The sequence below is a fragment of the Nyctereutes procyonoides genome, unplaced genomic scaffold, assembly GCF_905146905.1.
Source record: "Nyctereutes procyonoides isolate TBG_1078 unplaced genomic scaffold, NYPRO_anot_genome, whole genome shotgun sequence".
Lineage (NCBI taxonomy): Eukaryota > Metazoa > Chordata > Mammalia > Carnivora > Canidae > Nyctereutes > Nyctereutes procyonoides.
In genome coordinates this window covers 15175652-15188898 of record NW_026575130.1, presented here as the reverse complement: position 1 = coordinate 15188898, position 13247 = coordinate 15175652, and the positions used below count along the sequence as shown (strand labels likewise).

The 13247-nt window shown below is 33.9% G+C and overlaps 1 protein-coding gene across 1 annotated transcript in view; it reads left to right on the top strand.

Annotated features, from left to right (window-relative positions):
- Positions 1-2438: 2438 nt before the first annotated feature.
- BANK1 (B cell scaffold protein with ankyrin repeats 1) overlaps positions 2439-13247 on the top strand; it is a 306079-nt gene continuing 295270 nt past the window's right edge. Inside the window, exon 1 of the mRNA XM_055342479.1 lies at positions 2439-2472. Coding sequence (XP_055198454.1) covers positions 2470-2472 — 3 coding nt within the window. The 5' untranslated portion in view covers positions 2439-2469. The remainder of the gene's footprint in view (positions 2473-13247) is intronic.

Here is a 13247-nt window from a genome sequence, read left to right as displayed (position 1 = left end):
GAGCATAGAACTCTTAATTTCCGGGTTGTGAGTTTGAACCCCACATTAAGTATAGAGATTACCCAAAAATAAAAATAAATAAAAATATTCCATTTCCATTCCTTATTTGGTTTATACTTAAGTTACATAATTTTTGTTTTTTTATTAGTAAATGCTTTTGACCAGAAGTCAACAACTGTGACCCATAGCCCAAGTATAATCTGCTACTTGCTTTTGTAAATAATATTTTGCTAATAGCCATGTCTGTTCCTTTACTCATTAATAATAAATTCATTTATTTATTGTTTATGACAGCTTTCATATTACAAAAGCAGTTGGATAGTTATGGCCAAGATTATGTAATGCACAAAGACTAAAACAGTTACTCCAAGGTTCTTTAGAGAGCCTGCTTGCTGAGCCCTGCTCTCGACTTGAACATGAGTCTCTAAACTGTTACAGTCTGTCTTAAATTAGTATTACCATTTCATGGACAAGACAAGGTTTTCAGAATGTTTGAATACTGTTTCTCCTCATTCATGTATTATTTTTATCATGTGTTGTATTTCTGTACATATTCAGAACTTCAAAAGATGTTATAATTACTATCTAACATAAATACTCACTTAGATTTACATAAATAATTACACTTCTCATCATATTTTGTTACTTTTTTGCATTACTGTGGTGTCATCTAAGACAATTTTTATTTTTTTATTTTTTTATTTATTTATTATAGTCACAGAGAGAGAGACAGAGACATAGGCAGAGGGAGAAGCAGGCTCCATGCACCGGGAGCCCGACGTGGGACTCGATCCCGGGTCTCCAGGATCGTGCCCTGAGCCAAAGGCAGGCGCCAAACTGCTGCGCCACCCAGGGATCCCCTAAGACAATTTTTCTTATCCAAAATTAACTTCCTTTAGTATTTATTTTATTTTTAGTGTACTGGGAATAATTTTTCCAGTTTATTTATTACTTTTGCCTGAATATGTCTTTCTTTGTCTTTCTTTTGTTTTTGTCTTTTTTTTAAAAAAAAAAGATTTTATTTATTTATTTGAGAGAAAAGGGGAGTGTATGAGAAGGATTGGGGCAGATGGAGAAGAACAGGGAATAGCTCACTCCCTGTTGAGCAGTGAGCAGGGCTAAATTCCAGGACACTGAGACCATGAACTGAGCTGAAGGTAGGTTCTTAACTGACTGAGCCACCTGGATGCCCTTTTTGTCTTTATTTTGAATGATATTTTTGCAGATTACATTATTCTAGATTAAAAAAACATTTTCTATTATCATTTAAAAGTTGATACTTCATTATTTCTGGACTTCAATATTTTCTGTTGTGTAATCAGCAGTTCAAATACAGTTGTTCCTTTGAAAATGATGTGTCTTTTTGTTTGGCTGATTTGTGTTTTGCTTCTAGCAATTTCCTATGATATAGCTCTGAGTGATTTTCTCTTTGTTTTTCATCATTGGCTTTACAGAAGTTGTTGAATTTGTGATTTGATGTCTTTCATTTGTTTTAGAAAATTTTCCACCATCATTATCTCCACAAATATTACACTTTATCTTTCCTCTCTTTTATCACTTCTTTAGACTCCAATGACTTGTAGGATTTTTTATCATTGTGTCCCCTTTCCTTTTTTTCTGTGTTTCAGTCAATTTTCCTATATTCCCGTTTGCCAAGACCTTGATCTGTACTTAAATCAATCTATTTAATTATTAATTTCAGGTAATTTTCAAGTTTTAAAGTTTAGTGCTTTTTATCATTAAGACTTTTTAAAATTATTTTATAGAGGTTCCATTATTCTGAGGCAATTTTCTATCATCTCTATTTGTAATCATAGTATTTATGAGTACTTAAGATTTAAATCTATAGCTCAAAAGCTATATCAACAATGTGTGTCTTCCTATTGTCTTGTGTGTGTATTTCTTCTCTTGGTTTTGGACATTTGTTCCTATTTCTTGACAAGACTGTTAGAGTTCATTGAATGCCAGAAATTACTAAAGAAAAACTTTGGAAGCTGTGGTTTATATCTTCATGTATAGAATATTTCTTTAGTAGGCAAACTGAGTAAGATCAGCCACCTTTGACTAGGTAAGGCTAGTCTATTTGCAATTTGCAGTTAGTTAAAAAGGACAGCTCTTCTGGATTGTGAGTGGAAAGCCTGAGGTGTTTCCATTGGCTTTTCTCTTTGGCAAGCCCTGAACTCTAATTTCTGCCTCCTCAGCACTTGAAGACCACAAGAATCCCTGCTTAATTTTTTGCCATTTAGCAGCCACTTTCTGCCATAAAACTCTGTCCATTCACAAGTTAGGAATTTGCAAATGTATCTTTGGAAAATTGTGATCTTTCTATTGGATCCATTTTTCTGTGACTTGTTTTTTCCAAAATTTTAGCCATCAATCCTAGCAGTCTTGATAATCTTGAACTTTGAATTGCCCAGTGAGACTGCTGCAAGCTTTAACTTACTTCCTGCTGTTCTACACCTATATTTTATGGTAAGAATCAACAATTCCCCAAGAGGTTTTGTGGCGTCTAATATAGTTTCCTGCTCTTCTGTGTTTCCATCTTCTTGAGGATTTGGTTCCTTACATTCAGTTTGTCTTATTCTGCAATGTCTTGAAAAAACAGCTTTTAAAATACTTATTTAGATTTACACTTGTAATTGGTCTTGGGAGGTGGGGGTGAGGTGGGAGTTTGGAGGAGAAGTCATAGTCTGAACCCAGTTACTGCAACAAAGCCAGAAGTGATATTCCTTCTTCAGTGATTTCTCCTTTAATTTAAACTTCAAACTTCTGCTTTCTTGAGGTTTATTTTATTGTTCTTTTTCTTACTCATTAACTTGAAATCTTTCTTTATCTGCTTGCATTCTTTGTTGTGTATTTTTTAAGGCTATATATTTTTCTTCTGAGTTTTCACTTCAGCTATAAATTCCACAGGCTCTGATTTTTGCTATGTACCCAATTCCCCTTGCCTATCTCACCTTCCTGAATGTTTTGAAATTTCCGTTTGGATTTCATACTAAACCAAAAGCATATAAGAAAGAATTATATTAATTTAAAACTTCTAGATGCTGAAGTTTTTTTTTCCGGTTTTGTTACTAATTCCAACTTTATTGCATCCTAGATAATGAATACATTATTTACATTTTGCAATTTGTTGAGGCTTTTCTCAGTTTAAGATATGAATTTAATGAGTGTTTTCATGGTGCTTGCTTGAAAACAAAATATATTCTCTATTATTATTTACTTCCTTTACTGGCTTTGGGCTTTGTTCTTTTTTTAGCTCTTTAGGTGTGAGGTTAGGTTGTTTACTTGAGATTTTTCTTTTCTCTTGTAATAGGTCTATATTGCTATAATCTTCCCTCTTAGAACAGCTTTTGCTAATCCACCATTGTGGGTTTTTTTATTCACCATTGTGTTTTCATTTAATTTGTCTCTATATATTTTTAAAATTTTTAAAATTTCTTGGTTGACACACTTATTGCTTTAGCATATTGTTTGGCCTCTATATATTTGTGTTCTTCGAATATTTTTTTCTTGTGATTGATTTATAAGTTCATCCTAGTATTGTTGGAAAAGATGCATGATATTATTTCAATCTTTTTAAATTTATTGAGACTTGTTTTGTGGCCTATTATGTGATATGTTCTGGCAAATGTTCCATGTGCACTTGAAAAGAATGTGTATTCTAATGTTTGGGGATGGCATGTTCTGTATATACCTCTTAAGTTCATCTGATTCAATGTATCATTCAAAACCACTATTTTCTTGTTGATTTTCTGTCTGAATGATCTATCCATTGATGTGAGCAGGGTTTTAAAGTCTCTTGCTGTTATTGTATTACTGTCAACTCTTTTATGTATATATTAATAATTGCTCTAGGGGATTCCTGGGTGGCTCAGCGGTTTAGCGCCTGCCTTAGGCCCAGGGCATGATCCTGGAGTCCCAGGATCAAGTCCCACATCAGGCTCCCTGCAGGGAGCCTGCTTCTCCCTCTACCTGTGTCTCTGCCTCTCTCTCTCTCAGTCTGTGTCTCTCATTAATAAATAAATATAATCTTAAAAAAAATAGTTGCTCTATGTATTTAGATGCTTCCATATTGAATGCATAGATATTACAATTGTTATATCCTCTTACTGGATTTTTCCCTATATTATTATGTAGTGTCTTTCTTTGTCTCTTGTAACAGTCTTTGTTTTAAAGTCAATTTTGTCCAAAATAAATATTATTATTCCTACTTTGTTTTCACTTCCATTTCATGGTAAGTGGATTTTCATCTTTAAGCAAGACACATCTGTATGCTGTCTATAAAAGATTTACCTCAAACCCACATTTTACTTTAAGTAAGTTAGGCCAATTATCTTGCTTGATATTTTAGAGATTTCAGTTTAAATTTCTTATTATTTTATACTATGCCTTCTATTTATATAACTTTGCTTTAAAAAAATCTTTCACTCTGTAGCCAATTTGCATTATTTCCTCTGGAAACTGGAAGATATTTTTAGCATATCTATAAATTTATACATTGCTTTATATTCTATGTATTTAGTTTGCATTACCTCTGTATTATTAACAATGATAAAATGTTCCTTCCTCTCTTTTCAACCTTCTCCCAATCTAACAAATTGAATTTACTATATTATTTTTGGTTTTGATTAACCTATATTTTTAAAAATCAGTATTAAGACATACTATTTGACTTCCAGACACTATAAATGAAGGAATAATTGCAAGTATGTGCATGCATGCACACACACACACACACTTCTACCATGTAGTGACATTATTGTTACTGACCACTTTTGTTTTGCAATTATCATATACATACATGCCGATAGCAAACACATGCTACTCTTTGCCTAAGGACTTTCCTGGTCTGTTGGCAAAGTAGTTTCTTAATTAATGCTGAGAAAATTGGTGGATAATCACACTAACTCCCCTAGTCCTTGACTGAGAAAACTCCAATGCTTGTTTTGTACTCTATCCCAAAGCAGCCTAGTAGGATCAACCCCCAGTTGCCCATTACTAATGATGCACCTTTACTGGCAACTTCCCTTATCTGCTTGACTTCCTCATTCTCTACTGGTGCTTCCTAGGATTACTTTTCTTTAAAAAATTGCTTGCACTCAAATCTCTGAGACTACTTCTTCGGGAACCCAATTTGAGATATACTTCTATCCTTTATCTCTAAACTAAACTTCCATTAGTTATATATCATTTCTTTTCCCTACAATAAATAGAATCAGTACTTACTATTTTAATATTTCAATCTATTTTTTATTTGGCTAAATTTCAGTCTACAACTAGTTTTTTCAAGATCTCAATGGAGTAATATTCCCAGAGGTCTTTTATTTTGAAAAAATATTTATTTATTGCATTTATATTAAAGAACAGTTTGGCTGTGTATAAGATTCTTAGGTCAAATTAAATGGATAGCATCATTGTCCTCTTGTGTTAAATATTACTAAAGAATATTACATGTATTAATCCTCTTTTACATATATTAATATTTAAAGGAATAACTTTCATCCTTGAAGTTTAGAAACGTTGTTACATTATATCCAGTTTTTTTTATTCTCAGATATGTTATGCTATATTTCAATGTATAACTGCAATATTTTGATACCTGGAAAATTTTTTTGAACTAAATCTTCAAATATTTATTTGTTCATTTACTTAGATTTCATTCTTTTGGGATTACAATTATGCCTATGATGAATAGTTTTCTTGTAGCTTCCCTAGCTAAGCATTTATTTCCATATTTTTTTTAAGAATCTCTACACCCTGTGGAGCTTGAACTCATGACCTTGAGATCAAGAGTCATATGCTCTACTGACTGAGCCAGGACAGTGCCCCTCCTTCCATATTTTGACTCTTCATTTCTATTCCATTCAGCTTATTTTATTTATTCCTATTTTTTATGCTCCTTATATATTTTCAGCAGTTTCCAGTTTTTTGGTTTTAATTCCAATTTTTACTTCAGTTATAATTAGGTTTTTTTTCCTTCAACTTTTTTTTTTAGCATAAATGGCATTTTTTCTTTTCCTTATATCTGAATATCTCTTTCCTGAGATCTTGTATCCATTCTTTATATTCTTAATATATAGTGAAATAGCTACTATATTAAGATTGCAGAATATTAATGACAAGATATTTGGTTTCAATTTTCATCTTTCCATGGCAATATTTTTCTGAGTTTTTATCATCCGACTTGCTTTCTATTCTTTTCTTCCTTTTTTACTCATAATATTTTTGTATGTATTCATCTTTATATGAAGCAATATTTCTTGCTTATGCATTTGAGAAATTTCACTTCGAAAGGGACTTATGATTTGATCTAGATTAGCAATTGTTTTACATGTAATGAAACAGAATTAACCTTTTTTCTTCTAATTCAACAGGTAGGAGATATTTAGGTAGATCTTTTTGTAATGCAAATGTCTTACATCCTGCTTCTCCTATGTATTATGTGTACAGATCTCTTCTTCTTAATGGGACTTCTCTAAGAAATTCTACATTTGGCTCTATTTCCTCTGCTTTTCAAACATATTCATGTCAGGGAAATTTATTTATTATTTATTTATTTATTTATTTATTTATTTATTTATTTTTGCCAACCTTTGCTTCTCTGTGCAACAATTGCAAACAACTCTTGTACAAATTTTACCTTAAAAATAGTATCTGCTGGATTTTTGGTGACCGACTACTATAAATACTCTCTCTGTACTTTTTCCCTCCACAAGTTCTATCAACTCGTGAGTTTGGGTTTTGTTGAATTATTCTTTATTTGAATCTGGATTTTACCTATTTCTTGCTTTTCTTGATGCATTGGTTGGTGTCCAAATGGAAAAGGGCGAGCTGCTAAATTTTCATCATCACCTTCAAATTGGATGTGTGATCTATATTTTGATCTTAAATTATCAGATTTTAGATTTGAAGAGCATAAAGGAAGCATAGAAAACATCTGGTCCAAGTTTTATTTTGAAAAAGGTGAAATTCAGGCTACTGTAAAATGATATTCCCAAGGCCAATACCAAACGTATTATAAATAGCAAAATAAAAATCAATGCCAGATCTCTTGACTATCAATCTAATCCCATTTTTGCTATGTGAACTATTCCACTTCAAAACTTCTAGTGAAACATGTCTTAAAGCAAGTGACTTGTTAGCAAGTTAGGAAAATATTTGTAAATGTTAGAAAGGTGGACAAATTTTCTCAATAATCAAAAGATAATTTTTTTAAAGATTTTATTTATTTATTCATGAAAGACACACAGAGAGAGGCAGAGACACAGGCAGGGGGAGAAGCAGGCTCCATGCAGGGATTCTGATGTGGGACTCGATCCTGGGTCTCCAGGATCCCTCCGCCGGGGGCTAAAGGCGGTGCTGAACCGCTGAGCCACCAGGGCTGCCCCAAAAGATAATTTTCAACCAACATTTCTACTATAATAAAAATCTGATATAGGTACAGGTTAATTATTACTTTAATTTTAGGAATTAATCATGTAATAATCTCAGCTTTTGGAAATTATGGTGTTATTAGGCTGCTATTCAACATTATGGTGGCCAGTAGACCTGGAATGTTTGATTCTGTGTTGCCTGCTATCACTTTTTTTCAGAAGTTATCTGAGGTAAGCAAAAGCTATGTGCACTTAATTGTCATTTGAGACTTTCCTGGAGATACCCATGAATTTATTCTGGATATGTACACTACCCTGTGACTTAGAATAAAATAATTTCTTTCCCTAATCCTAAATTTTAATTTATTAATTCAGCAGCAGTAAAGAGGGATGAAAAAAGTAGACAATATCTCTGCCTTTATAGAGCTAACATTTATTCCAGGAGAAAACAATAATCAGATTAGTAGGGACATAGATAGATAAATAGATGATAGATAATTGAATTTTGCCATGAAAAATGAAATGAGGGAGTAAGTGAATGTAGTTCCCTCATATCTCTCCTGTTACTCATGCTCATATTTGAAGAGCTCTGGAGACTAGAGGATAATAGTTTTAAGGATTGTAAAACTGCCGTCTCACTATCTGCAGACCATTTCAGGTTAGAGATGGGCAGTATTTCAGCATGCAGGGCCTACCTTATTAGCATACCATGGACTTCACATTGCACTGTGCTTACATATTTTGAATTTTATTTCATAATGCATTGGTGTGCTATTGTGTCTGATTGAAGTGCCAAAGCAGTAAGACTTCTCATGAGCTACTAAAAGAGTGATGGAGATGGGAACAACATTAGGTATAATGGAAAAAAGAATCTTCTGTAGTGATATTCAAGTTGAAATATAACTGAGGGAAAAATGAAAGCCTACAAAGACTTCAAGGTAGGGCATAGGAACAGCAACAGGCTTCACATGTTTAAAACTCAGAAAGGAAGAGAGTGCAGCTGGAATGTTAAGTGGAAGACAGAGTTTTGAAAGACAAGATTTGGATAATGGGAAAAAGTCAAATCATAGAGGTCCTTGAAGGCATAAAAGGGATATGGACTTTATACTCAATATAATAGGAAGCCATTAGTGTTGCTTTTGGTTTTGGTTTTAGTTTTTAGGTACTCCAGCAGATTCTAAGGCCATAGAAATGAAAATGCTGCTATAATCCCTGTTCTCAATGTCTCAAAACATCAACAGCTTTGGTTTATAGTATGAACTTTCATTTCTTATTGCTTCCTACTACCTGAAATCAAATAGTTTAACTTTTTTTGTGACTGTATATACCTATATGATTTAAATTATTGGGATATATAAACAGATTATTTCTTCTTTTCTGATTCCACTTTAATGGTATCTATAATCAATTTCTCTATTCAGTTTAACTTCTCCTCTTTTATCCCAATTGCTTGGCCAGGATAATTTTTATTTCCTTTTCAAGGGAGTTTTAACTCAGAAATTTGAATAAATGATGGCTATGATCTTATATATGGCAATAGTTCCCATGACATAGTTCTGTCCCTTCGATGCCTATGCTGTATTTTAAATTGAACTGTGAGTAGGCTACCATGCTTAAATGATTCCAATCTGTTGATAACCAATTATGTTATTTTCTGTGCCAGTGTTATCCACATATCTTTATAAAAATATTTAACTTATCTATTGCCACATAAACAAATTACCCCAAATCTTAATGGGTTAAAATGTTACTTCCCATAATTCTGCAATCTGATCTGGGCTTAGTTAGGTGGTTCTTCTGTTCCATGTGGTGACTGCTGATGCTGAATGTCCAAAATGGCTTATTTACTCACATGTTTCACTCCTCAGCTGAAGGAATATTTGGAATAACTAGGGACTGGCTGGATATTTCTCTTTATCCACCTGGTCTATCCATCAGGATAGCTGGATGTCTTTAAGTAATGGTTCTGGGTTCTAAAAGAAAGCATTACAATATCAACTCCAATGTGCAAGCTCTTATTAAGCCTCTCCATGTATTTAGTTTGTCAGTGTTCCATTGGTCAAAATCAAATGGTCAATCCCTGAGTCAGTGTGGAAAGGAATTACACAAGGACATGAATACCAGGACTGGTACCTTAGTGGGCTGCCATTATAATAGCTACCATTTCCAAGAAGAAATTCTATTTATCTTGTGATAATCACATTCTTAAATCAGGTTTACTCAACACTGAATGTGAATTCAGTAAAACATATATTAATTCTCCAGCATATAATACATGACTGCATGGTTACAATAAATGGCTGTAATTTGGACAAGGACTAGGGAAATCATTACTATGAATACTTGATACAGTGATCCAAGGTTCTTCTTCCTGAGAATCTTTCATTTAATGGGTTCTGACCTTGTGAAATGGATCAGGTTTAAAAGCTAATTTTCTTAAATATAGTTGGAACAATCTATAGATTAAACAATATCTTTGTAGGCTGCCTGGTTATTTTATCCCCCAGGGGTTCTGTGTCCTATTAATCATCACCATAGAATTCTGCAGATAAAGCTACCCTGTTTGTCATGCCAACCTTTCTTTTAATTACAATTATTGTGCCCATTTTGTTCTGGTGGTTAAAATGTTGGATTGCTTGTTTGGGGATTCTATCAACCCTTTACTACCTGGGATCCTCCTTATGTAACCCTAGCCTTTGGATGGCAGCTGCTAACTAAGCTTCTTAACAATTCTGGTTCCTCTCTCAGTAACACATTCTTTGTCACTTTGATAAACAGTGTTCTCTGGGCCTCTTCATAAAACAGTCATCTCATGAGTTTTCTCTCTGCTGTAATATATCTTCTTTAGCAAGCCTATCTGAACTTTTAATCCCCCTTACTCTACTATGGCAGTTCTACTTCATGTAGTATGAGCCATCAATTTCCCTAAGCTTCACAGTTCCAACTAAGCAGTGTATTATCATCATTTCCATCTCCTGAGGCTTTAGGATATTAAATACTATATCTTAAGAAGGTGAATCCATATTGAGAACCCTCTATTATTCAAATTTATGCCTCTCTCAATTTGATTCACCTCCTTCAGGATCCAGTCCTGAATCTTGCTGGCATATGTTGACTAGATCTTCCATCTTTTGACTAATAGACCGTTTCTTCCTGTAAGGGGTGGCTATTCTTTTTTACCTGGTCATATTGCTACTGGACCCTAATTATTAATCTAATGGCCAAGAGAGAAGATGGAGATGAATCATGTGGAGGGATGAAGTATCTTGTTTTCTAAGGCACAAGATTGTGCATTGTGAAGCAAGGAAGAAGTGCTAGCCTTTTCATGGAGACATGGTACACTTCCTAGGCATAGAGTTCAGAGAAATCTGACGATTAAAAGTTTTAAAGTGTATCGACACAGAAATCCAAATATCACCATCCTAAGTTTCAGGGTCCATTCCTTCCTAGTCAGAGCCCTGATCTTGGCATAGCAGATTTGTTGGAATTGAGAATTTGAAATTCTCTGTAGTTCTGCTACTCACAAAATTAAGTCGTGGACCTGATCCTTAGCCTTCTCTGACCTCCAGGCACAGGGAATGAGAATCTATTTATTAGTTATATCCTTCCCTAGGAGACTCTCAGTCTTTCAAAATTTGTTTTAAATTGGTGATTAATCACCCTCCACCATTTGTTTTCTTCTTTCAATAAATCAATGGCTTTTACTACAGCCATCCAGTTCCATAGTCCTTATCATTACTATTCTCCTCAAATCTCTCATATGTCTGAGATATTGCAGCCATCAATCCATTCCTTTCTACTGGCATCTCATTCCAGTTCCTACTGAAAAAAATGTTTAGCAGTTATACTAAAACCATATGCCAGGAGCTATCAGTGCCAGTGATGATGTCTTCAGAGCTGGAGTGGGATCCAGCTCCAAATTTCATTTTAGAGTATGCTTCCTAGGGCTGCTCCTGGTACCAACTGTCATAAGTTCTCTAGGAAATACATTTTGATATTTACATATAGGAAGTTTGTTGAGAAATATTCTTAAGAACAACACACATAAGAGGTAAGAGAAGTGGGATGGGGCAAAGGAAAATGTTGAACAAAGAAGCAGTTGCAACAGAGACTTCAAGTCATACCTTCAGGAGTTCTTGTGCTGGACGACCCTTCAAAGATGTCCCAATTGGGTAAAGTATCCAGCCTTTTTTTTTTTTTTTTTTTTGGTATCCAGCCTTTTAATCCCACATTAAACTTCCACTGGAGCCACTCCTGAATATAGGTTGCAGCTTCTTTTTTGCCAAGGGCAATTCCTAGAGAGAATGCAGTTGTGAGCTGTCTTTAATGCTCTCAGGAGCTGGTTGCTGCATGCCACAGAACTAAAGAAGTGGCTTTCAATACACTGCAGTATGCACTACTTTAGCTGACCACTAAAGCCATAACTAGGCTTTTCAAACTGATCTCTTCGGAGTAGACATCTATTTTTTAATCTGCCCACATTGCTTCTCTCTTCCTTCTGGGAATAACTTTCAACTTTTCCCAAGAAATTATTTCCTTCTAATAAGGAATTTGTGTACCCATCTTCCAAAATAGCCTAACTCCCTCTCCAGCTGTTGTTAATTGTCCCAAAGATGAGCACATGACCCCAGCAAAATGAATTAGCATGCTCTACACCTCCTTCCCTAACTGCAAAGATTAGCTTCTAAATCCGTCTAGGTCAAATAAAGTCCTTCTTTATGAATTTTTATAATAGTTTTATTGAGATATAACTCATATATTATAAAATTCATCCTTTAAAAGCATATACTTCAGTTATCATTGATATATTCATCAAGTTCCACAAGCAGCCCTACTATCTAATTTTAGAATTTTTCATCACCCTCAAAGAAAAACAACCCTGAACTCTTTAGCAGTCACTCTTCAGCTGCCCCTCACTCCCAACCCTTGGCAATTACTCATTTACTTTCTGTCCCTAAGGATTTGCCTATTCTGGACATTTCATATAAATAAAATGATATAATATATGGTCTTTTTTGCCTGTCTTCTTTAAATTGACATAAGGTTCCCATGTTGAAGTATTAGTACTTCATTCTTTTTTATTGCAGGATAATATTCCAGTGTATATTGTACAGACCATATTTTCTAATCTGCTCATCAGTTGTTGGATATTTGAGTTGCTTTCACTTTTTGACTATTATGGATAATACTGCTTTGAATACTTGTGCCTCATAGTTTTCTGAATTTGATACCAGAGAGATCAACTCTCAATCCTACTGAGTTTGCCTCAGCTGGGCATTTTTTTAACCTTTTGAAAAAGCTATTCTAGAATGAGAGAAAAGAGGTGAAGGGAGAGAAAATAACCCTTTATTTCATTTTCCCAGGTACATAGACCACTGCCCTCCCCATACCTTAGTTATATGATCAATTAAAATTTCCAATTTTACATAAGTAGCTTTGAACTGGGTTTCTGTCACATACATATAAAATAATTCAGGGAAATACATGACTTCTGATAAAATCTTAAATAATAGCAGGGAAGCTCTTTAAATTACAGAAGTCTAAAGTTTATAAAAATTTATAGGGGTTCCCTATAGGTTCCCCCTTTCTACCTCCCTCATCTCTATGTGGAAATAACCTGTCTGTGGAAATAATTCCCAGTCTTAAAGCACTAAATTCCAAAACTTACTTTATTCAGAAAGCTATCTAATGATATATAATGATCTCTTCCTTTTTAGGTTTAAAGAATTTGTTTTGCATCTTTATTTAGGGTTTTCTTCTATGTGAATTAAATTTGCATTAGCTTACAGTCTGTCTTCTTCATTAGACTGAAAGCTCTTTGAGACCTGAGATTTTTCTTGTTCAACTTTGTATTTCTGATAGTAGCATGGA